Source organism: Cydia splendana, chromosome 15 (assembly GCF_910591565.1).
Source record: "Cydia splendana chromosome 15, ilCydSple1.2, whole genome shotgun sequence".
In the NCBI taxonomy this organism is placed as follows: domain Eukaryota; kingdom Metazoa; phylum Arthropoda; class Insecta; order Lepidoptera; family Tortricidae; genus Cydia; species Cydia splendana.
In genome coordinates, this window is record NC_085974.1 from 7,730,718 (window position 1) to 7,757,382 (window position 26,665).

The following is a 26,665-nucleotide window of genomic DNA, read 5'->3' on the forward strand; positions in this document are numbered from 1 at the left end:
CGACGTGCAACTCAATACCGCACGCCGCGAACCCGCTAGTCGGGCAAGCGGCGGACGCTCAGGGCTGTGCCAAGTAACTTTCGTATAAGTACGTGGATAAAATTAAATCTGCTGTCTCATCTGTTTAGGCTCCCCGTTTTGTTCTTCTCCTAATTCTAACTCCTATTGATACATACCCGTGTATGCAATTTCACGTAACCAACTAATAAGAATTTTTATTTTGTAATCGCATTAGGTAAAGTAAATAAAAATACGAAGTGAAGTAATAAAATATAATAATCAACTGTACCAACTTTTCGACCACATAATAATCAGAAGACTTACAATTTTTTCTGTTAGTGGCAGTGGCAGCCCTGAGGTAGTGAAGATGCAATGCTTGCCCGCCTGTCGGGCACTTCGGCGTCGCGTGTAGGTTTATAGCTCTTGCCCGACTAGCGGGTATGCCGGCATCTGAGTAAAGTTTACGAGTGCCCGAGAGTCGGGTACGCGGTGTCGAATGTGTTAAAAAGGACTGGTTGATAAAATAATTTTATATACTGCGTCAGCCCCTTTATCGGCTTCTTAACTAACCATTGCAATGTTATAAAGTGGAGTAGATCTGTCTCCGATACTAGCATGACCTCTACTAACTGGTACTTGGAGGGAAGGTACTTTCAATGTCATCCTGTAGCATAGTGCATAATCAGTTCCTTTAGTAGGCCTAGTACCGCAATAAACATATTAATAATGTTACTAAAACAGAACATTTAAAGCTTAGGAGCTTAGCCAACAATGTAGTAAGTACCTACTGTTTTCTAAGAATACCTATGCTATTTTGCACATGTACATAACATAATAGGTAATGTTACTATGATCTTTAGGTAGCCATAGCAGAATACAATGTAAACCTCGTGAAGTAAACCCTTAGCCTCAAATTCGTTTTAAACAAAGACTTCCCAATCTTTATAGGTAATGAAAACTCTCTTAACCAAAATGTGAGACGCAAATACACGTTGGAACAAGAAATTGGACAGGTGGAATACCACCCTAACTAGTTCAGTCACAAAAATAACACATTAGGTATTGCAAATGTGTAAAGAGAAATTATAACTACCTACGAAACAAACAGAAAACGTTCGTGTTGTATTGGAAGTTATAAATGAAAATTCAATGCGAGAACTCCTAAAACAAACATAATTAGTTTAGATTTAAAAGGAATAAATCAAACAAATAATCAGTTTAATTATAAACAAAATTGCAAAATCTGCGAAAAAAGTACACAGAAGAAACTGACTATCCTTCCAACACTCTTTTAAATATTATTTAATGATTCCAATACCAGCTAAACTTAAAAATTTCTATTACTTACAATAATTATATGAAATACTTACTTGAAACAAATTATCGTCTCAAATTATGATAAAGTAAAAAAGAAGAATGCTGCTCACACAAGCACTTCACAATAAACAAATTACCATTGACTAATTTTTTATTTATTTGGTGTTGCTAGTTCATGAGCGATAAAGCTGGTTATTCATTATCAGACAATTGCCTCATTTTCTATGCACGTAATTTTCCGTACGGAATTATATGTGCAAGCGAGACAGTGCTATGCATTTGTAGAGCGACGTCCTGTTCCCACCTGTCATTCAATACGGAAACCGAATGAAAATTCCGTGCGTGTGCGGCCAGGGTTACTGAGGGCCTACCGCGAACGCCAAAGTTCGCAGATTGCGAACATATTTACTCCTATTAAGGCATAATTAGAGTAGCAGAGAAAGATACCCGCAATTTGAGAACTTCGGTGTTCGCGGTAGCGGTAGGCCCTCTGAACTTCAGAATATGTGTAACCTACATTCAGCGGACTTGACTCATCATGTACAGCTGCAGAGATAAACTGGGGGCCAACCGCGATCTTTCTCTTTTAGCAGTACAAGCACAGAATAAGTAATAGTACTACCGTACATAAAAGGACACTTCCTGTTTTAAATTTTAAATCTCAACAAAGAGAAAGATACCCGCATTTTGCGAACTTCGGTATTCGCGGTAATTCGATTCCGCGGATCTTCCCAATATCGAAGATGATGTTTTTTCTTCTTACGTAGGTAATTTCCTTTTCAATAGTAACATTAACATTCTTCATCAGAATCCATTTTCACACTAACCGAATTCAGAACGTAACGTGTATTCTCTTTGGCGCTAATGTTTCAACTGAGGCTATTGGTGTTGAAATGCGGTGGATTTCGTTGCGTTGCGGTCTGTCCGTCGCAGTGACGTTGTGCGAACGCTGACAAGACGCCGATGTTCGGCAAACGCCTTGACGCCGCGTCGACGCTGCGCGGGCGTTAACGACACGCTGACGTTCGTAAGACGCCACTGGCGTCGCGGCGCTGCAACGTGAACGTTGCGTCGGCACTGCGTTTACTAGACGACGACGCTCGAAAGACGCTAAGTGTGCCCGGGCCCTTAAAACTTACTTGACTTGAGTATACTCGGTGAGTATAGGAAAAATGATATAAGTATGAAATTTTATCACAAATTACAAAATAGTAAATAAAAAACGAAATGCCGTGTCATTTAAACTAAAAATTCCTCTTGGTAACCAGCAAGTTGGCAAACATAGCCAGACAGTGAATAGGTCAGCTTAAATGACACTGACATACCATACTTCTATGTTGTTTATGATTCCTATCGCTCGAAGACTTTTATTTTCATGTTTGGCGCCAATACAAGTATACACATGAATCTAGGATATAACTGGATCTGGCATGAGTGGTGGGGGTAACTGACAGAACGGGATAGTCTTATGTATCTTTCAGTAGGAGTAGCAGCGAAAGAGCTATTATTGTTTGTCCTTGTCACAGTCTCACATTTTATTTGTTCCCCACCTTTTTTTTTGTATGGATAATGGTGGGCAACAAATGAATTCGACCAATCACAGTGTCGCATTTGCGTATGTTTTGTCCCTCACGGAGGCACGCGTATACCACTTCTATACGATCCTACCTTCTATGAGTATACATTATATAAGGCTACAAATATAATGACCACCAAAAAATACTTTGGTACCCTAAATAAAAAAATCATGCTTACCAAAAAAAATTACTGAACACCAAAAAAATAAGGCCTAAAAATACAAAAGTACCACCATTTTAATTACGACTGCACTTCAAATTGTATTCAAATACCAAATATATTGAATGATCACCAAAAATCATTAATGATCACCAAATCTTGAAGACCAAATTAATGCGATATTTTCACCTAAATAAACCACTATGATTACCAAAAAATGTATACATATTACCAAATAAAGTAAACTGATGCCAAAATTACTAGCCCCTCCCGCTCAACCCCCAGTTTGCCCGCACCGCATATCTACCTAACCTAATCTACTTTTCTAGTAGCATTTCGTTATGCTACTAGAAAAGTAAGTTAAACTGCTATCAGTTAAGTGGGTTAGGTTAGGTTTGAACTGCGACCATTACAGAAAAGAAATTCTACTAGAAAAGTGGGTTAGGTTAGGTTAGAACTGCGACTGTTACAGAAATAAAATGCTACTAGAAAAAGGTGACGAAGTGGATTAATTAATTTAATAGGATAACGATATATTAAATGTTTGCACATTTTTAATTAAAATGTGGTTACAATTTTTGTGATCATTTACTATTTTTGCGTTTACAATGATTATTTTGGAGTCATTTGCTTTAGTAGGATAGCAAGATTTAAAAATTTGGTTATCATTTTACATTAAAATGGAGTTCTAATTTTGGTGGTCAGTTACTATTTTTGGGTTTACAATGATTATTTTGTTATCATTTTCTTTAATAGGATAGCAAGATGTATAAATTTGGTTATCATTTCACATTAAAATGGGGTTTGAAATTTGGTAATCATTGACTATTTTTGGGTTAATAATGATTAGTTTGGTGTCATTTCCTTTAAAAGGATAGTAAAATGTAATAAAATTGGTTATCATTTCACATTAAAATGGTGTTATAATTTTGGTGATCATTCATGATTTTAGGGTGGTAAAATAGATTTTTTTGGTATTAAATTTTACTAAATCTGGTGATCAGTTAAATAGCAGCCATTATATAATAGAATAATACACAGATTACAGTTAAATAAAATTACAAACAGAGGAGAAAATAGTGTTAAAAATAGTTTTTTATCCAATTAACCAAGTAAGACAAGTTTTAATGAATGAATGCTCAGAGGCGTATTTACAAATTTGGCGCCCCGGGCCATTTTGATTTGCCGCCCCCCTTCATCAGTGACGATAAAGTATTTTTCACCTCAGCAGCTCGAACAAGGGTACTTTGCTTCTTAAAAACAGTGAGCAAAATGCGATTTTGCTCACTGAGTCATTTTGTCTCACTCAGTGAGCAAAATCGCATTTTGCTCACTGGGTGTGTCTCACTCAGTGAGCAAAATGCGATTTTGCTCACTGAGTGAGACAAAATGACATTCAAGTGACCTTTATAGTCAAATGTCATTTCAACATGCGGGGTCTAATACAAGTTCGATATACTTGGGTTCTATTATCTTAGTCCTTCTAGGTATGTTCTCACTGCTTAGGGTGAAAATTTTTGTGTACTACACGAGATCAAAGTTATTTACATCTCGTGCGCTTTTGAATCCCTTACTACGCTCAAGATTTTAAATTAGATTCACTCGCTACGCTCGTGAATCTATTATAGAATCTTTCGCTTGCACGGGACTCAAAATAAGCACTCGAAGAAATATCAAACTTTGATCTCTTGTTGTACAAATAACTATTTCACCTCAGCAGCTCGAACAAGGGTACTTTGCTTCTTCAAAACAGTGAGCAAAATGCGATTTTGCTCACTAAGTCATTTTGTCTCACTCAGTGAGCAAAATTGCATTTTGCTCACAGAGTGGGACAAATAGAGTGAGCAAAATCGCATTTTGCTCACTGAGTGAGACAAAATGTCATTCAAGTGACCTTTATAGTCAAATGTCATTTCAACATGCGGGGTCTAATACAAGTTTGATATACTTGGGTTCTATTATCTGTGTCCCCTCTAGGTATGTTCTCACTGCTTAGGGTGAAAAATTTTGTGTACTACACGAGATCAAAGTTATTTACATCTCGTGCGCTTTTGAATCCCTTAGTACGCTCAAGATTCTAAATTAGATTCACTCGCTACGCTCGTGAATCTATTATAGAATCTTTCGCTTGCACGGGACTCAAAATAAGCACTCGAAGAAATATCAAACTTTGATCCCTTGTTGTACAAATAACTATTATTTAAGAAAAAAAAACCTGCAACAAGTACCTTTGGGGTGTGAAATAAAAAAAACTAAACATTTATCATTTACTCACATAGGCATTTACATTGTTTTCCTATGTACAAATTGGTTGACAAAATCATCAATAACGCTGTCGTAATTTAAAACGTTTGTCAGCTCAGCTTCTATATTAAGAAGAGCTAAGCTATTCAGGCGCTCTCCGCTGATAGTGGAACGTAGATATTTTTTTATTCTTTTGAGTGCAGAAAGGTGACGTCACTAATGTCACTATTCTAGATACAGATTTATATGGGCCGTTTTTGTCACTCAATGACGATGCGACCTCGTTATATTTGCCTGATCTGATCGGTGACCGGTGGGTACTGCTGGGTTTTGGCCATTGAGAATCAAGGTGAGACATGGCAGTCAGGCTGGATATAGCTAAGGAGTTCGGTGGGGTCTGGCATCGAGTCTGCTCGAGGGACTATATGTTATACAAATGGATCGCTAGCTTTTTTTCCGGTAGACGCACATGAGCCGTATAGTAGACGGAAGCTGTTCCGATATGGACATTACCGCTGGCGTTGCACTAGGTTCTGTGCTGTCATTGCTGCATATCAATGATAATCATTGCTATGCAGACGACAGTAGTAGGGATGCGTATTACACAGGCCGTACCATTATCCCTCATTCTGTGGTGCTGGAAAGTCATGAAAAGTATTGTATTTGTACCTGATATCGAGAGCACTCTATCTGTACTGAGTTTCGGCATGGGATCGGAACAATTTAGTGAGATTCAACACCACGAAGACACAAGAACCGCCCGTATGTATATAGTCAGATGGGTCACAAATAATGTTAGGTACGTAAGTGAAAACGCGAGCGTAGCGAGCGCGAAATTTTTTCGAGAAAATAGTAGGTACATTTTTAGGGTTTCGTACTTTAAAAGGAAAAAAACGGAACCCATATAAGATCACTTTGTTGTCCGTCCGGCCGTCTGTCTGTGTCAATATAAAGGGTCTTGACATGACAGAGGGCGGCAAATCGACAAGGCTTGTTATTTAAATTTTACAAATAAATAGGGGAGCGACAAAATTCTGGTCGACCCTATCTGAACAGCTAATAAAATATTTTTTGACCCAAATTTGCCGCCCCCTAAAATCTGCCGCCATAGGCTTCAGCCTAGTGGTAAATCCGGCACTGCGCCGTACTAATACTTCTTGAACGAAAATGTTGCTTAATTTAGGTACTTGTTGGTAGATATTTTTAGCAATTGGTGGGGTTTGAAGCGTTCGTTTGTTTATTAATTTAAATGTCAATTAAAATATAATAAAAAATATAGCTAAGTTTGATTATAAAAGGCGCCCAAAAAAGCCGCAACGGCCTGCCGCCCCGGGCCATGGCCCCCTTGGCCCTATGGTAAATACGCCCCTGTGAATGCTATTGCAATTCAAGAACTCGCTAACTACAGGGGTTCCCTATCTTTCTTGGCCCGCGGCGCACTTGCAAATTTAAAATTTCTAGCTAGGCTATTCGAAATAGATAGGTAGCATGGTGAGTAGCCTGAGGAGGATTACCTCACTCACCGCGCCCGCGGGCGCCGCGGCGCAGTTTGGGAACCTCTGCGACTTACTTAGTTACCGTGGCTAGGGTTACCAGATACAAATTTAGAATTTCCTGACATAATTCCTGATTTCCGAATATTTTTCCTGACATTCATATTTTTGACGACGACGAGGGGGGTGGCCACCGATACTTCTTATTATATTCTTCTCTTTGCAATTGCGAATATTAGACATGATATCGATTTCTGAAACATCTATGTATGTATGCTTCAGTAAAGATTTGTTAATTAATAATTACGAAGTTATTGATATATATACGTTGAGTGGATCTCTATTATGATTATTATTTTACAATGTTTTTGGATTAATTTAAGTAAATAAAAAGGTAGTTTATAAAAAAGTCTATCAATTCAAAAAAATTCCTGACGTTTTCGTGTTCCGTCCCCATTCCTGACAAAAGGCCAAAATTCCTGTCATCTGGTAACCCTAGGCGTGGCTCACTCCGCGATTTCGTAGCTTTGCTACAGTTAGCTAAAAGTACATCCGTTCCACACTAATTTTGGTAGCTAGCCATAAGCCGCGCGTGGCGCTGTCGCCACCTAGCGCCCATATCTGTCCTGTGGCCTATTTTATAAAGCTACAAGTTACAATTTACAAGCGGAAGTCTCTTTCTAACCCTATGTGTTAGAACGAGACTTCCGCTTGTAAATTGTAACTTGTAGCTTTATAAAATAGGCCACTGATCGTAACAGACGCGTTTTGTTAGAGAGTGAGTCTTCTGTACCTAGTACTATTATTTATTCTGTGGTAAGGTCCGACCGAGAACGCTTTTATGTCTCGGTCGATAATATAAAAATATGATAATTTACTAGACTTGGAGATATCCATTTTCAGATGGCTGACTTGGTCATTGTAATTGACAAATTAACTGTGGTAATGTAGTCTATTAATTTTACATTATAAATATTATAATATTTCGTTTGTATAAGTTACGAGTACTCTTACTTAAAGTTAGATTTTGGGAATAGAAATTAAAATCAATGGCCATAGATGATATTCTGTTTATTATATCTACAACATATTCATACAATTATTTAAAAATGAGTATTGAAATAATCTACACAATAATTATTCCTTTTTCTCTTTAGTTTTGGCTTCCTCAAATTGTCTAAATATTTTTTCACTTAATTTCTCGCCCTCATCATCTATTTGCTCTACTGAGAGAACTTCTGGGATATAAAATTGCATCATGTTTTGCACCTGAAATCAATGAATGGTGGTTAATTAGGTATTTAGGGCTACACCACAACTGCTAATGTCAAACCGAAAATTAAGAATATGCGTCATTGTTTATTTAATAAGATTTTTACAACAAAATAAAGACACTACGAAAATAAAAAATTTGCACTAAAGTCGTGGTCCGTAGGTAGGGTGCCCAGAAGGCTGGCCGCATTGCCCCGCTGGATAGCAATGCTGAACCTTTGGGCATAATATTGGCCAGCCCTCTGGTCACCGGAGGCCTCTATGAGGCACTTTGACAAGCGAAAATTCAATAACCCCAGATGTTTAATTAAAAATTGAGTTTATTGGTAGGAAACAGTGTTGGCCCTTGGGCAGGTTATAGGGGATTTGTGCAACGAAACAAGGTTTTTTTTTTTACTAAGCAACAAGGCCCTGCAAAAATCTGACACTGGAGTATTGCAGTTGTAAAGCCAACTTTAGATAACAAAATGTGTATTTATTTACTAAAATTTTGGACCCCTCACTAAGTTTTCATTTAATTAATCTGATTACTGGCAAATTTCTTTTATGTCTGACATGGAAATTGCTAGTAACATATTTTACGACTTCATCGCATTACTTTTTTTCCTTACCCCATTTTTTAGAGTGACAATAGAGCTTGGGCATGATGAACATGAACCTTGCATTTTGAGCCTTAGCACCCCATCTTTAAAGTCCACAAATAAGACGTCCCCACCATCCTCCTGTACTGTCGGTCTGATCCGTGTATCAAGAAGTTCTTTTATCATTTGTACAATTTCATCATCATCTTCATTGATTTCTGTAAATAAAGATAGAAATATGATATGATATGATATTTATTGGTAAATATTTACATTTACAAGTCATCTTATTTACAATTATCTTACATATAACATTACAATTAATAATAACATTTTATTGAATATATTCCTATATAATTTAGTAGATAAGCGATTGAACCAATGACCCGTGGCTATCGAAGAACTCGTCAATCATGGTCTAATAAAACATGGTCTCCTCTTCCCACACAGGCCTACGTCACAATAACATTGCTACTTTATTTCAACATAACATGTTACATGGGTTCATTATACCTATGGTTAATAAGTTAAAATATTTCTTTATAATTTTCATTTATATGTATTTTATCTTAAATTTTACAATAACACGTCATTTTTAATTATTCGTTAGCAATATCTTCCGATTCACGAAAGAAATTTCAGACATTCGGGTAATTCTGTTTACACTACTGGCAACACAGGATAGCGCTGTCACTTTTGATAATTCGGAATTCGGATCTAGATAACTTCATGCCCTGACCGTCATCCTTGTCGAACGCGTGTTAATTGTTATTTCCTTCTCGCTCAGTGTCAGCAGTCGCAGTGTTTTCCAAACTTTTCACGTCGTAAGGTTGTTAATTAATGTGTAACTGTGAATTAGTTTTTCAAACGTTTGTCTTGTATAGATAAATAAAGTTTAATTTAATACATTAGATTTGTTTTATTTTACTATATTTCTACATGATTAACTTAAAATTAATGCCGTTAAAATAATTTTCACCGTTGGTTAAAATTCTCCCACATTTTAAAGTTTGAGAACCTGTAAACAGTATGATGACGTAGGCCTGTGTCAGTTAGGTCATTCGCGAATCTCGGAAGAGAGTACCAGGCGGAGTATATCGTTGCTTATCATGAATAGTGGCATAAAACAAAATGAAATGCCGTTCAATTTTAAATCTTACCAGTAAAAGATAGAATATTAAATGCAATAGCATTTCATTTTGAGTTGTGCCACTATTCATGATAAGCGTCGATATTATTATACCATGTCGTCAATGGTATAGCAAGCCATTTCTAGTAAGACGGTTTTTAGTTTGCGGACAAATATTGCATCGCTAGAAGCTTGCTTAATTTCATGGTCGAGTATGTTGTACAGTCTGATTCCCATTACATGCATAGACTTCCTAGTTTTCGCGAAGCGACACGCGGGCACGACCAACTGATTACGCCTGCGCGTCACGCTACCCCGGAGTTGACTATGAGTGTCTGATCAAGATTTTTTCTTACGTATTTGCATACTTCTATTATGTACACACTAGGTAACGTGAGTATTTTAAATTTTTTAAACAGTTCTTTAGCCGGATGGTCGAGCGGTTTTCTAGTCATAATACGGAGGGCGCGCTTTTGAAATTTAAATAGCCTCTCACGGTCCGCAGCAGTACCCCATAGATCTACACCGTAGATGAGTATAGAATGGAAGTATCCATAGTAGGCCTTCCTTAGGTTTTCCTCAGAAAGACTGTTAGTTAGCCTAGACAACGCGAAGCACGCAGAAGCGAGACGCTTACACGTCACATCTATGTGAGGTGTCCACGTTAGTCCCGCATCGATTACAAAACCTAAGTATTTGACTTCATGTACATGCGGTACCATAATATCGTTCAAAACAATCCCAATCCGAGTATTTACATTTCTCTTTAATTGGAAGTGCATTATGTTTGTCTTATCGACATTCAAAAGCATCCCATTATATTAAATATAAACATATTACTTAGTTTGGGGCTAGGTTGATCTGTGTAAGAAGTCCCCTAATATTTATTTATTACATTTTTGAAGTGAAAACTTCTTTAGCGGCGCTGAGCACTTTTTGAGGTGGGGAAAAAATGATAAATTCGAGACAGCGTAACGCGTAACGCGCTGGCGTCATGTGTGACGGACAATGTTATTTACCAAAGAACTTTAGTCATAACGTATCATAATCAGGTCAATTATTTAAAACTGGACTTTTATATTAAGCAATAAAGCTTATTATGATGTCACTAAGTCAACTTAGGATTATCGACATCATTCGATAATAGACCTTATGTCTTTGGAATAAGCTGCAATGGTTTAAAGGCGCTGTAACTGGTTGCCAATTTACGGCCGCTAGCCATGAGTCTTGGTGGTCCAGTGGCGTGCGGGCTAGACTTGTAAGTTGGAGGACCGAGGATCGATCCCCGAAACGGGTTAACTTTTTGTATGTTTAAATTTGTGTATTTGAATAAATTATGATTATATTTGCGGTCATGTCGAGAAAAATTGTAACCAACACTTGAACTTGGAATAGCAAATCATGTAGACATGTATTCTCCACTGGTGCTGTGATTTAAGATTGTATAGAGGAATTTATGGAAATAATTTGGAATTTAAATCTGGACAATCCTACCAGTGGATGTGACATTAATTTTGTTGTTTTTTGAGTGTTAAATCATCTACACCAAAGGGGTAAGTTTTAGTATTAAGGAAATCCTAGCTTTGTATAATTAGTCGTTGACGTTACTTAGTTTATCTAGTAGCGGGAAATAAAGTAGATTTATGTCTTGTTTTAGCTTATCGTCATGCCCTTTTGGTGTACGGCTAAATATGAAAAGTAAATCGGACTGAGCTAGCTTTTACAACGGCAGCGGTTCGGCTGAGTACCTCGTCGGTCACCAGACGGAAACTCACCTGTACGGTTACCATCAGTTTGTCACTGACATAAACGCCGTCGAGAACGTAATTTACTTTCTATACATCCCGTTTGCACTAATATGCGAGTGCGAGCGAGATGTATAGAAAGTAAATTACGTTCTCGACGGCGTTTATGTCAGTGACAAACTGATGGTAACCGTACTGGCGTCCAAACTTAGATTAGTTAATAGTTTATTAAGTAGGATTAGTTTTTGTAATAAAGATAGTTAGTTATTATTTGTGACCTTATTTCTCTGTTCCCTTGCCAACCCGTAACAAATTGGCGCCTAACGTAAAAAAAAAGAAACGGTTAATTGGCAAGCGGTCGTCACAGGTCCAAAGGTCGTTGAGGTGAATTGCAATTTTTGCACCGTAATCCTTGCGTTGTGATGTTGTTTCTTTTTGTTATTGTTTTATAATATAGTTTTTTTGCATAGTTAATTTGAGTTAGTTTAGTGTTAGATTTGATATAAAAATAGTTTTTAGTTAGATAGTTTAGGTGTATTCAATTGTAGTAACTTAAACATTTTTACTATACTTATTTTTGTTTTTATATTGTGTTTGTTAGTTTTTTTTTGTTTTGGGGGATATTAAATTTATTAAGAATTGCTGTTAACTAGGTTGATGTTAATCTGGATATTAATCAATTTTGTTCTTGACGTGTGTTTTCATATTTTAGCAATTGGCAGATTATTTTGAGTGTGTGTTATTGTTTTTACTACTGATTTTTGGTTTGTTTATTGTGTTGAGAATGGATCCAAAATTTTTATTGAAGGATGAACTGGAGTTTGAACTCGCATGCCGAGGTATTGTTTTAAAATCAGCGACAGTTCCGGTCTTGAAAAAGCTGTTGACTGAACTGGTGCGTGCAGAGCTAGAAAAAGGTTCTGGGTTAGAAATTAAGGCACCAAAGTCAGGCTCTGTTCAATATGACCTTGAAGTGTGTGCGGCAAAACTGCAAGTTCTGTCAAATTACATTGCAGAGTTGACTGGCAAACCAGATAGGACTTTGTTTAAACGGTTGATCTCCAGACTTTATCACGTTCAGAACAGGTTATCTTTAGTGACACAGGCTACCGAAGATGAGGGGATTCGTAAGGAGGGCTTGCTACAGCAGTGTCAGGTTCTAGTAGATAAACTGGAAGGGCAGGACGACATTGTCGAGGGGGAAGATCTGACTGTAGATGATAAGGAGATTTTACAGAACACTTTAGGGGAATTAGGACGTTTAGTTATAGAAAGATTAGAGGGTCAAGGCAGTGTTTTTAAGGACATAGGGGGCGCTTCTACGAGTAAGATGGGGCATGAGCATGGGGAGGTGTTGGATAGGGGTGATAGGAGTGTGGGGTTCTCAGATAGTAGGTGGGGACAGGATAGGGATAGTAGGCCCAGGTTGATGCGTTACTCGACCGTTGTTGAGGATGACATATTACCAAAGCGGAAATTAGTACCGGTGCATCAGTGGGGTCTTAAATTCACGGGGGGAAATAAAATGAGTGTAGACGCTTTCTTAGAACGTGTTGGTGAATTAAAAGAGGCTAGAAATGCGACTGATATGGACTTATGGCGTTATGCAATTGACTTTTTTGAAGGGGATGCATTAGTCTGGTTCAGGGCCAATAAAGAGTACGCTACTAGTTGGGATGAATTAGTTATTCTCTTGAAACGTGCCTTCCAGAGACCTTATTATCAGGAGGAGTTATTAGCGGAGATAAGGGCAAGGACGCAAGGTAGTAATGAATCGGTATTAATATATATTTCTGTGATGCAGAATATGTTCAACAGATTGCCAAATAGAGTTACAGAACGTGAAAAGGTACTGATTATTCAGAAAAATTTATCACCATACTATCAACGCGCCATCTGTAGAGATGTCTTTGATTCTGTTTCCGATATGATGAACGTTCTGAGAATCGTGGAACGAACAAAGATAAATTGCGAAAGTTTTGAGCAACCTAAAGTGAAGGTCAATGTTTTGGAGCCGGACCTGGCGTATAAGGGTGTGGCGAACACTGCAGAGGGAACTGTTAAACGGATAGGCGAGATTGCGGAAGTCAAGACGGCACAGGGCCAGGAACCGGTTTCGACAGCAAGGCGGTGCTGGAACTGTCGGGAAGGGGGCCATTTCTTCAGGCAGTGTTCGATGCCAAAACAGCGACTATTTTGCTACAGATGTGGGAAGTTTGGGATGACGACAAAGGATTGTGGTTGTCAGGGAAAAGACCAAGGGAGAAGTTCGAGTCCTGCCAACTGAATTTCTCCCTAGGACGTGAAAGTGGAGAGTGGCAAACATGGTTGGACACAATAAAGAAGTTTTTCGCCCATAATGATAGTGATTTGTGCCCTTTAGTAGTAAGGAAAAACAATGATAATAGGAAATATGTAGTTCTAAGTATTTTAGGTTATGAGTGTGTAGGATTGCTCGATGGTGGAGCATGTCGCACGGTTGTTAATGCACGATTTGCTAAGACTCTTACGAGACTCGGGTTAAAGTCCGTTAAGAGAGATCCCATTGAGATGTCAGTGGCTGATGGCGTTGCACACCAGATTACGGAAATTGTTGATGTGCCCATTAACTTCGACGATCAGTTTAAGGTAGTTCGGGTTATGATCATGCCAGCCTTAAAACAAGATTTTGTCTTAGGGCAAGATTTTTTTGAGGAATTCGGCATTGGGTATAAGTTTAGGGGTAAAAGCTTAGATAGTAATATGGAAATTGCTGCGATTACTGTAACACACGCACCGGTGATCATAGCCAGAGAAAATCTCACTTCGAGTCAGCTGGGGTGTTTGGAAGAGTTGATAGAAGAAATGAAGAGCACAGTCGGAAATGGGTTAGGGAGAACGAACTTCTTAAAACATAGTATAGACACTGGTGAAAGTAAACCTATTCATCAAAAACAGTACAATTTCTCGCCTATTGTAAAACAAGCAATTGAAAAGGAATTAGAGGACATGTTGGCCAAAGACGTAGTAGAACCATCTTACAGCTCTTGGTGCTCGCCTGTGCTAATCGTTAAAAAGCCTAATGGCGAAAATAGATTATGTTTGGATAGCAGACAGTTAAATAAGGTTACCAAACGAGATACGTACCCTTTGCCTAGAGTAGCGAATATATTAGATAGTTTACGTAATGCTAAATTCTTAAGTACCATCGATTTAAAATCTGCCTTTTGGCAAATTCAACTGGAGGAAGGTAGCAAAGAGAAAACAGCATTTGCGGTTCCAGGCAGAGGGCTGTTTCATTTTAAGGTCATGCCGTTTGGGTTAGTGAACGCGTCTCAGACTCAGCAAAGACTTATGGACATTCTGTTTCAAGCTGAGGAAGGGAAAGTCTGGGCATATCTCGATGACATTGTTATTTGTTCACCGACCTTTGAAGAGCATTTACGCCTGTTAAGGAAAGTTATGACGGTTTTGAAGAAGGCTAACCTGACAATTAATGTGGATAAGTGTAAGTTCGCTAGGTCTAATCTAAGATTCCTTGGTTACATCGTCGACAAGGATGGTCTTAGAACAGATCCGGAAAAGGTAGAGGCCATATTGAACTTTGCTAGACCCAAAACGTTTACGGAATTAAAGAGGTTTATAGGGCTCGCAAGTTGGTACAGGCGCTTTGTTAAGGACTTTGCAATGGTGGCGGCTCCTCTTCACGATTTAACCAAGGGTAAGAAGAAGAAGTTGGTCTGGACTGAGGAGGCTGAAACAGCCTGGTTAAGGCTAAAGACCTTGTTAACTTCAACGCCGGTGATGACGTGTCCCGACTACACGAAGCCATTCATCATTCAGTGTGACGCATCCAGTTCAGGCATTGGAGCAGTTCTTTGTCAGAGAGTGGCTGAAGTGGACCAGCCGGTAGCTTATTTAAGTCGGAAACTAACCGATACAGAGGTAAAATATTCAGCTTCAGAAAGGGAACTGTTGAGTGTCGTGTTTGCAATAGAAAAATTTAGGCCGTACGTTGATGGGACTCATTTTACGGTTGTTACGGATCATAGCGCACTACTTTGGCTTCACAAGATGAAGGACCCGCATGGAAGATTGGCACGCTGGGCTATGAAACTCCAGCAATTCGATTTCGACATCATTCATAGACCGGGGAAATGCCACGTTGTCCCGGATGCTTTATCTCGAGGTGTGCCTGAGGTAGAGTGTGAGATGGATGTTATTGAAATCTTGGATAGCCACAAAGACACTTGGTACAAGAATAAAGTTGCAAAGGTAACCAATAAGGTTAGCAATTCTGGATGGATGGTTAGCGATGGTCTACTTTTCAAAAAAGTCCCTATGAAAGAATTCCCTAACGAAGAGGACGTGTGGAAACTCTTTGTACCTGAACCGTTGCGGGAGAAAGTGCTTCAAGAGTGTCATGATGTTCCCACATCCGGTCATTTAGGCATAAGGAAAACATATTTCAGAATAAAGCAGAAGTTTTTTTGGCACGACATGCTTAATGATGTGAAACTGTATGTGAAGGCGTGTGAATGTTGTGCCAGTCGTAAAGTCTCCCAAGAATTACCTTTAGGACATATGGGACAGCACAGAGAAGTAAAGTGGCCTTGGCAAGTAGTAGCTATGGATTTTATGGGTCCCTTTCCAAAAAGCAAGAAGTGTAACACCATGTTATTAGTGGTAACATGCTTATTCAGTAAGTTCACAGTTTTATTTCCCCTACGTACGGGTAAGGCGGATAAGATGTGCGAAACTCTAGAAAAAATATTTTTATTATTCGGTGCACCAAAAGTAATTGTTTGTGATAATGGGAAACAGTTCGAGTCACATTTATTTAAAGACTTAGCTTCAAAGTATTGTATAGAGATTAGTTACACCCCGCACTACCATCCACAGAGCAACCCAACCGAAAGGGTGAATCGCGTGATAGGGACAATGATTTCTTCATATATAACGTCAAAGAAGCATAATGAATGGGATAGTAGTATAGATGAAATTGGCCATGCAATTAGAACAGCAGTTCATGAAACTACGGGGCGAACCCCATCATACTTGTTTTTCGGTAGGGAAACTACGGTCTCGAATTTGATACCCTTGCCTTCTGCTTAGTGATTGCAATCCGGATTATTCGAAGTTCAAAAATCCGGATTTCGGAGCGTTTGAAAATCCGTTTTAAAATTCGGATTTTGAAAAGAAAAAAACCGGTTTTTCGGATTTTTTCCCACCAGTACTAATTTGCTCAAAATTAATGCTAATGCGAAATAAAAAGCGGTGCACATGAAGCGGTAACGCGGGAGAGCTATTGCCAGCCGGGCATTGCGCGTCGCGCACTCGGTCGCACCTGTATGCTTGCCCCGCGTCCGCTTTTTTTATTGGCGTAGCAGCCCAAGTAACAAAATTTGGTACTATAAAAGTCCTGAGAACGTTTTGGAGCGTGCTAATTAGTGTTCATGATTAGCACTATAATGGTGTTGTAAACGTTTACAAAACCCCAGATAGGCCCTAGTTTTATCACTGATTTATTCTATAAACATTACATAAAGGCTCTCACGGTGATAAATCAGCTCTATGGTTGAAATGTAAAAGTGACGAGAAACGCTCTTTAGGACTAAAATAGTGCTGTCTGCAACGTTTATGTCGCAATTTGGAATTATAAAAGTAACCAATGAAACATGTTTATAGTGCTATTTTGCACCGTAAACGATTCCAGTGATCTTTTTTATCATACTTGCGTCGTGGGTGCCTAAAATATTAAATAAGTTCATTCGCCATTGTTTCTTGAAGTGACATTTGTATTTAGGTAATAAAAAGGATGTACTAAAAAGCATTTGTGGACCGTTACTATGGCGGTACATTGTACATGCGAAAATAATTGTATCGATAGAATCATTATGCTGATTTCAAATTTGACAATGCGCTCTCATAATTTTCATGTTTTAATTAAATTAAAATTAATAAAATAAGGACTTGTTCCAACTGTGGCTGCTATAGTACACATAGGCTCCAGCCGTGCCGCTAATGTGCTATTATGGCAGAAAACAGCAGCCATTTTTTAAGTTACGATTTAAGTTATTTAGCAACGTACCAGGTAACTTTTATGGTACTATATAGCACTATAGAAAAACTTTCAAGAACTCTTCTAGCCTTATAGCGATGTTAAGAGAGCTTTTAAAAAGCTAAAACGTTACGTAATGGTCGTGCAAAGTCCTTTTATAGTGCAGATTGATCCTCTAATAGTGTTTACGATACTGCTACAATACTAGTACTATAAAAGTTACTTTGACGCATTATTAGTGCAAAATAGGTACATAAAAGCATCAGTAAAGTCGTCTATAGTATTAAATAGTACCATAATCGCTTTTTGCATATCTATTACAGTGCAGCACTTTAAAGATTCTTTTGTATGATCCTATAAGCGTTCTAAGAGAAAAATTACTTAACAGGTCTTTAATCTTATAGAAACAAAACGCTTTGTTAAAAACCTTTCTAGTACAAGCAGTCACAATGGTTACCATTATAGGCCTACTATATCACTGTTTGATGATAAAATGCCTTAGTTATAGAACCTTTTGTTACTTGGGAGTAGACGTGTGCGCCGATTAAGAAATGATCGGCGGCGGCGTTTGCCAAAAAATCGGCGGCGGCGGCGTATTTTCGGCGTGAAATCGGCGTGACCTTGACTTTCAGCTTTCTTTAGAAAAAATCATTAATTTGTTGTTTTTCTTGAAAATTTCATCAATGCAGGTTGCTGGTCAGTGAACTACATATAGTTTGAATATGCTGCGAGTAAAATAGGGTTTGTAAATGAATATAGGATAGGTATAATAACTTGATTTCCCTAACACTGGCTTGCATTAATAAGTTACCTGGTCCTAATGACCTTCGATCCGATCAGTAACTCTCCGTTTTCTGAAGCTTTCCATGGCTTATCCTATTAAAAATGACATACTTTAACAAAACAGAACTCCACATATCCTTGAAATTTGCTAGACATAGTGGATTGCTATGGCTTCTTTTTAATGGTTTTGTTGTTGTACAAGCACCAGATTCACTGAGCCGTATCTTTTTTCTCGTCTCCTCATTGCTGAGGATCGTTACATGTAATTTGTCTCCATTTCATGCGGTCATAAGCCGTACGGTATGTAAGCTGCACGGTGCAGACTGCCGCACTCTTCATAGCGTTCGACCATCCTACACATGCTCCAACTCGAGCTCTTCTCTGTCGTATCGCTCTTGACAGAGCCGTCGTGATCACAAAAGCACGTTTGTCAAAATTCATTCGGCTTTAAATTCATGTGTTTCTCCACATCATATATTCTTCGGACATATCATCCAATATGTCCTAAGAATCTAAAGGTGGAATCAGACGGTTCACTCGAATGAATGTTCACTTGAGTGAATGATTCATTTTTCTTTCATTGCATGTTCACACAGTACTGGTGCTAAGATTATTCACTTTTCATTTTCTTTCACTATAGCGTCGAATGAAGTTGTGCGTCTTGGCTTCATTTTTATTTGTGATCATTTAGTAAAGATGTTAACAAGCAAAAAGCAAAGAAAACGTCGACGGTGGTGGGTGCGAGCTTCGAATACATTGGGGAAACTAGGTAATCATTGAAAGTCCTGAATTGTATCGCAATCATTTGCGGATGAATTTAAGTAATTTTGAAGATCTAATACCTTGCTACTGGCGATTGTTTTGGAACTCTGAAATATTTTTACTGAGTACCTACAAATACCATATCCTGCTTTTTCCAAGAAGTCTAGGTACTACCTACTACCCACAGGATTCGAGAAAACAATCACTCTGTGTTCACACTGTTCATTTTTTGTTCATTCGGAGTGCGAGTGAAAGATGCCGAATGAAAATATCCAACACTGTTGGATCATTTCACTAATGAATTCATTTTTCACTTTTGGTTCAGTTTGTGTTCACACGTGTCACTTTGAGTGAAAGATGAATAATGAAACACGAAAATGAACACAAAATGAACCGTCTGATTTCACCTTAAGGGCTCACCCATGGCATGTTGGGTTAGGAAGAGCTGAGTGGCGATATAGAGCTCTCTGAGAATGGAGGGGTTTGTTCTCCCAGCTGTCCAAGGTATAAGCAGCAGTTTTCATTCGTTCGTTAACAGTAGACGGTGAATACTTAGGATTACTCATTTCCTTTAATTGGTGTGTCAAATAGTTTCTGCAACTGGCTATTCAGTTTCATTTAATTAATAATTGATGTATATTTGACAACTGTAACATAAATAATACAAAAAATCCATATTGTGATCGAAAAACCAACTTGGAGTAGCTAATTAACGACACTCAAGGTCACGCCGATTTCACGCCGATCATTTAACGGCGGCGGCGGCGTGGTCAAAAAGCCCGGCGGCGGCGGCGCGCCGGCGCGGCGCACACGTCTACTTGGGAGTGTACTTGTTATTGGCTTAGCAGTGTACGCATTCTGTTTTTTTTATTTTTAATAAAAACAACTTAATTTGATTGTTTGTTTCACTTTGCCTTTATGCCAGATATTCCTTTCTTAAAATCCGGATTGAATCCGAACTTCGGATTTCGGTCAAACCAAAATCCGAAAATCCGGATTTGAAAAATGTTCACGGATTTGCAATCGCTACGAGTTCTGCTCAGCCATTAATTATTCCGACAGATAGTGTCACTGTAAATACCGGACCTTATCTGAACAGTCTAGAAGAAAGAAGGGTGATATTCAAAGAAGTGCAAGATAAAATAAAAAACGCACACGTAAAGAGTAGGTTTCGATATAATCAAAAAACAAAACAGGCAACCTTTGAGGTAGGTGATATAGTCTGGAGAAGAACCAAATATTTGTCAAATGCAGGTAATAAATTTATGGCTAAGCTAGCTCCAAAATTTGACAGGGCTGTTGTAGTGGAAAAGTTGTCGGACATTGTATTTAGGTTAAACAATGCACATGGAAAGAACATTGGAGTTTGGCATATTAAGGATATGAAACCATACTATAAAAAATAAATAAATAAATGTTATTTATTTATTTTTTAATGAGGGACGGGGCATATTATGATGTCACTAAGTCAACTTAGGATTATCGACATCATTCGATAATAGACCTTATGTCTTTGGAATAAGCTGCAATGGTTTAAAGGCGCTGTAACTGGTTGCCAATTTACGGCCGCTAGCCATGAGTCTTGGTGGTCCAGTGGCGTGCGGGCTAGACTTGTAAGTTGGAGGACCGAGGATCGATCCCCGAAACGGGTAAACTTTTTGTATGTTTAAATTTGTGTATTTGAATAAATTATGATTATATTTGCGGTCATGTCGAGAAAAATTGTAACCAACACTTGAACTTGGAATAGCAAATCATGTAGACATGTATTCTCCACTGGTGCTGTGATTTAAGATTGTATAGAGGAATTTATGGAAATAATTTGGAATTTAAATCTGGACAATCCTACCAGTGGATGTGACATTAATTTTGTTGTTTTTTGAGTGTTAAATCATCTACACCAAAGGGGTAAGTTTTAGTATTAAGGAAATCCTAGCTTTGTATAATTAGTCGTTGACGTTACTTAGTTTATCTAGTAGCGGGAAATAAAGTAGATTTATGTCTTGTTTTAGCTTATCGTCATGCCCTTTTGGTGTACGGCTAAATATGAAAAGTAAATCGGACTGAGCTAGCTTTTACAACGGCAGCGGTTCGGCTGAGTACCTCGTCGGTCACCAGACGGAAACTCACCTGGCGTCCAAACTTAGATTAGTTAATAGTTTATTAAGTAGGATTAGTTTTTGTAATAAAGATAGTTAGTTATTATTTGTGACCTTATTTCTCTGTTCCCTTGCCAACCCGTAACAAGCTGAATCTTCTAATCTTGTACGGGCTGAAATACGAGGATCTCACAGTTACATTCTAACTTTATATCACTCCAATATAATTCAATAAACCTACATCTTGATGAAATCGCTAATAAAAGTGAACTCTAGTACTGGTGAATAAAACTCAAAATATCATGACCATATTTAGATGCAAGGTCTGCAAGGTAAATTTTCAATTTCTATTCGAATTTTAAACAATTAAAGCTACAAATTTAAGCTCACTGGCCAGCAATTTTGGAACTAAAGTTTTTCAATAGAAAGGAGGATGGGTCAATTATACATAGTGCTGCAGACATTTTGGACTAGTCATTGAGTTTTCAGTTCTGTCGGCACTCCCGGAGTGCAACCTGTTGTTTATTTATTTATTTATTTATATAAGAGGACTAAGTGTATATTGGGAACAGTTTTGTGTTGTAAGTATGTTACAGACACTTTTTTTTGTGATAAGCATAGTGCCTGTTCCTAACCGCAAGATAGATAAGACATAATTGTAGTTTTTTTTAAACATTCAGTGCCACATATCCAATACAAAATGAACACACCTAGTGGGTTCTTGGCAGTGAATGTGTTAATACCAAAGCTATTTGAGATTAAAATTGAATTAATATCATGACAAAACATCACACATTTAATTTGGGAAAAGCTGTTAATGAGTGTGTTTCTTAGTTGAAAACTGAATGAGACATGTATGTACAGTTGTTAGTGATAAACTTTTAAGGTACATACAAAGTTGTTAAAATACACCACTTACGAGTATCTCCAGAAGGTTTAGCATCAGTAACAACAGGCAAGCCACTGGCAAAGAAGTCCATAATTGTTGCAAAGATCTCAGGCCTTAGCAGTTTCCATTCCACATCATCATCCTGCTTCGTAACTGTTACAAAGTCAGGTCCAAAAAAGACTGCTTTTACACCCTCAATGCGGAAAAGCATTTTTGCTGAAATAAAAATACATTTTCATCATACAGGCTGCTTGGAGGAAGATTGGAGAGGTGTATGCCCAACAGTGGGCAGATACTTAGCTGGCACAATATTAAAAAGCTCTATGTGACATTTTCAAGTTGAAATTCAACTTATTTTCACAATGACAATGTTCAAATTTCAGTTCAATAAAAGTGAAACATAGAACCCTGTAATATTGGGCCAGCGACTAGCTGAAGAAGAAGAGTTTCATCATTATCACAAATTTAATTCAGCTGCTGGGCACCCGTGCGGGTAATAAACCTCATGTGTATTAGGAACTTCACACACAGATTTCAATACCTTCATAAATGTATAAATAAATAAATAATAATAATAAAATAGCTTTTTATTTCCACATTACATAAAATCGAGTAGGTACCTACATTTAAATAAACTTAATCTAATGTGGATCCCTTTTAGGTAAAAGGCTCCTCACACTTTCTCCATTTGTCTCTATCTTGGGCTGCCTTTAACCAATCTGTGCCTGCTACTGAGATATTTGACAAAAAACTTATTAATCTCATGTATTTCTTAACAAAGTTTAGTTGTTGCTGGAAGTGTGCATGTGTGTAAATCTGATTGTTGAAAATTGCACGAGAATTGGAAGGAGAAGCATGAAGTTTTTGAACACACACAGATTTAGACGAAATCATACGATATTTACCAAGTGGACTGCAGTAAGCCGCTGCCATATTAGGGAAGTCCATAGTATGCCCTGGCTCCAACACTTTAACACCGGGTAAAAACTTCACACTGTTTGGGTTTGGCGTATCTTGAGTTTGGATGAACATACTGCGGCATTGGCATGTTCCAAAAACTTTACTTTTGTCATTCGTTCTGTCCAAAGATGGTGATGAAATCCCGCTAAACTGTTTAGAATCACATCTGGAAACCATATAACATTTTAGCAAAATAGATCGTGACAGAATTAAACTAGCGGCGTAATTGATTCTACAACTTATTACCTGTTTAAAGCTGCGGCGCAAATACGCCCGCAATTATTTCCTGTTCGAAAAAGTCTTAGAGAATTCCGCAACATATTTACAATTGAATTACGACGAAATAATCGAAATATACAAGTTTTATCTTTGTTCCTAAGCAAATTAAAGCAATTTTTTTTATATAGACTACTTCGTCAGTTTTGACACTTTGACATTGTCACTGTCAGTCAGTATTGCCAGGGCTCTGGAGTCATAAGTTACGTTTCGTTTCCTTAAAAGTCACGTTTTTGCTGCTCAAGTCACATTTTTATTATATTATTGTATTGTATGGGTAGGTAAATCGATTTTGTTAGAAGAAATTCAGAAAATAATATATTTCACAAAAAATCTACTAACCTTATATGATTTTTCCTCAAAAGGAAAAAAACGAAACCCTTATAGGATCACTCGTGCGTCTGTCTGTCTGCCTGTCCGTCTGTCACAGCCTATTTTCACGGAAACTACTGGACCAATTAAGTTGAAATTTGGTACACATATGTAAATTAGTGACCCAAAGACGGACATGTAAGTCATGTAACGTAAATAAATTAATTTTAAACATGGGGGCTACTTCTGGGGGGTCAATGAGAAAGTTAAAAAAACCGGCCAAGTGCGAGTCGGACTCGCAAACGAAGGGTTCCGTACCATTATCTATAAAAACGGTCACCCATCCAAGTACTGACCCCGCCTGACATAGCTTAACTTCGGTCAAAAATCACGTTTGTTTTATGGGAGCCCCACTTAAATCTTTATTTTATTCTGTTTCAGTATATTTTTTTTATCGCAGAGTAAAAATGAACATAACCAAATTTGTAGAAAATTTTGTGATAAAACTTTTATCCGAAGTAATTATAATGCTATTCGTACAGATATTCGAGATATGAGGCTGAAAGAAATGAATCATACACTAAAAAAAATAACTACTACTACCGTAAAACGGGGTGAAAAGACACGATTTTCAACTTCAAGGACGATTTTGGCCAATAATCCAAATGATAAAAGTAATAATTTTGATATCATTTTTTGAGTCTTGGTTAGTTCTTCAATTTCGCATTTGTGAAATAATTTTTTACCAACCCAATTCAGAGAAAATCAAAGAAAACTACCTGTTTTCTCCATATCCTTAAAACGGGGTCGATAGACACAAGAAAGGGGTGAATAGAAATATTAAGTTTTAGTTGTCATAGGCATCGAATTTGGTCATTATTATGTGGATACTCTATTGGCAAATGGTATATATATCTGTTAGACAGCTATTTGACACAAAATTATTTTTTCGTGTCTTTTAACCCCCTAGGCGTGTCTTTACACCCCTTTGTTGTATCTAATCACCCCCTATGGCGTAACTGTTCACGACATATGCGTGTCCACTGACCCCTTTATCACGTAAATTTGCTTGTTATTGATTTTTTTTGCAAAAAAATGCTTTATTATAGAGAAAATTAGTGATATTATTTATTATTTAGGTACTACAGTTACTATATTACCAGGTTAACTAACTTTTACTTAGTTAATGTCAAAACATTTACCGCTAGAACAAAGTTCAGACAGGCTTCATTTCTTACCTCGGCGAGACCTTACTTTAGAGTCAAAAAAATCTAACTTTTAGGCAGTTTGATTAAGTTCTTTTGGTATCAATGTAGAGAATAAAGAGTTTACTATATACGCATTCCAAAAAATCTAATTTTAGAGATGTACGTTTTTAAATATAACAACTTGAAAGAAAAAGTTCAAAATTTCTCTATTCTTCCGCGATTTCTGTTCACCCCGTTTTACGGTATCAAACTAAGTGACACCGTCATGTCAAGGTAACAAGTCTCATCTTGCCACGACTATTATAATAAACCTGATGGTGGACGTAACGTCAAGGTGTCAGTGCAAGTGTCAACTTGGGTGCGTTCACCGCGTTCCTAAATAATACAAATTGCAGAACTAAACTTGTCCAAAATTCGACTTGTCCAAAAGTCACAAAAATTGCCTCAAGATCGTAAGTCACGCACATGTCACACGAGAAGGCGAAAAGTCACGAAAAATGTGACTTTTGTGACCATCTGGCAACACTGCTGTCAGTGTCAGAGGGGCTACCGCCAAAACAGAAATTCGTCAATTGCGGGGATCTTTCTCTTTTACTCTCATTAAGACGTAATTAGAGTGACAGAGAAAAATGCCCGCATTTGACGAACTTCGATTTTCGCGGTTATAGCCCAGTTTTGTTTTTAAATTGTTGCCAGGTGTTAATTACAAAAATACTAAAGGCCGTGCTACACCGTGACTAACCAAGTTTCCAACCTTCGAGCAACACCGGCTTCCGACACATCGGAAGGGAGGGGCCCAAGCGATATCTCACCGTACAAATCTTTCTGCCATTTTTCGCGGGGGGGAAAGGTGCACACAGTCGCACTTCTCACACACTTACATACAAAATCCAATCTGTAATGACGACACAAATACATAGAAAATGACACACGTCAAAGACAAATCTTGCAAACCTCGATCTCTTTTTGTGTACGGACGAGTGACAAGTGTCACAACATGCACACTAACACATTTTCGTTGAAGTATGTTATTGTATTCTGAGAGATGAGAAGTCGGATTTGTCGCTCGACCGATCCGCAATTTGTACTGAGCGAGCAAAATCGATAAATCCAACAATTACATGAGACTAAAATATAATAATTGTGTTTGAATGTAATTAAACGTATGATATGTAAAAAAAAATATTACATGTGAAATGTAACACTTTCTTTTTGTAAATTTGATGTCCTCGACCTCTTTTTATAACAAAAAACCGAGCAAACAGGCTTTTTTGTGCAGCAGTGTTCACGCGCGCGTCTGGACTCGGTCTAGTGAAAAATCCAAGTGCAACTAGTTTTATTACCCGCGCTAGATTAGATTGACGCGCTAATCTTGTACCTCGGCAGAGGGGAAATAGTGCGAATGCCGCCTCCCTTCCGTGTTGCTCGAAGTTTCCAACGGCCGAAAATTACCCTGACCTAAGTCGAGGCGCAATGTGATTTGGTGGCATGGCACCGACTACGACGTCTACTAGCCGTAACAGACTACCGCACTGCTTCAAGGTTACGGCGCGCCGCACCCATAAGTGAGAGCGAGAAAGAGGTAACTCAGGGTTTACCTAACTGTTATTATTTGAACCGAACGAAAACTCCGAAATAAAAGCCATATAATATTCATTGCACTTTATTAACCAAAAACTAAGTAGGTACTCTCCTATGGACGTTGCATTGGTAGGTATGCTTATAATATTACATTAACCTTAGAATAATATTTAATTCTATTTGATTGTCAAATTGTCAATCACTAAAATTATCGAATTTACATTATAATCATCAAGT

General features: G+C 37.9%; 1 protein-coding gene across 1 annotated transcript; it reads right to left on the reverse strand.

The window, feature by feature from the left end:
* Positions 1-7,870: 7,870 nt before the first annotated feature.
* LOC134797547 (NFU1 iron-sulfur cluster scaffold homolog, mitochondrial-like) lies at positions 7,871-23,467 on the reverse strand. The gene is made up of 5 exons (XM_063769834.1): positions 23,298-23,467; positions 22,997-23,217; positions 22,122-22,307; positions 8,675-8,862; positions 7,871-8,060 (listed from the first exon to the last, which is right to left on the reverse strand). Exons 1-5 carry the CDS (start codon positions 23,369-23,371, stop codon positions 7,929-7,931), a joined length of 801 nt encoding a protein of 266 aa, XP_063625904.1. The 5' UTR covers positions 23,372-23,467; the 3' UTR covers positions 7,871-7,928.
* Positions 23,468-26,665: the final 3,198 nt, after the last annotated feature.

What these genes read in the sequence shown, in the direction of transcription:
- LOC134797547 (XM_063769834.1), bottom strand. Translation starts at nt 23,371, where the DNA reads ATGTTGCGGAATTCTCTAAGACTTTTTCGAACAGGAAATAATTGCGGG. An exon ending in GGCTTACTGCAGTCCACTTG is followed by an intron (nt 22,308 to 22,996) that starts GTAAATATCGTA and finishes TTTTTATTTCAG; the next exon opens with CAAAAATGCTTTTCCGCATT. An exon ending in TTGTCACTCTAAAAAATGGG is followed by an intron (nt 8,061 to 8,674) that starts GTAAGGAAAAAA and finishes CATTGATTTCAG; the next exon opens with GTGCAAAACATGATGCAATT.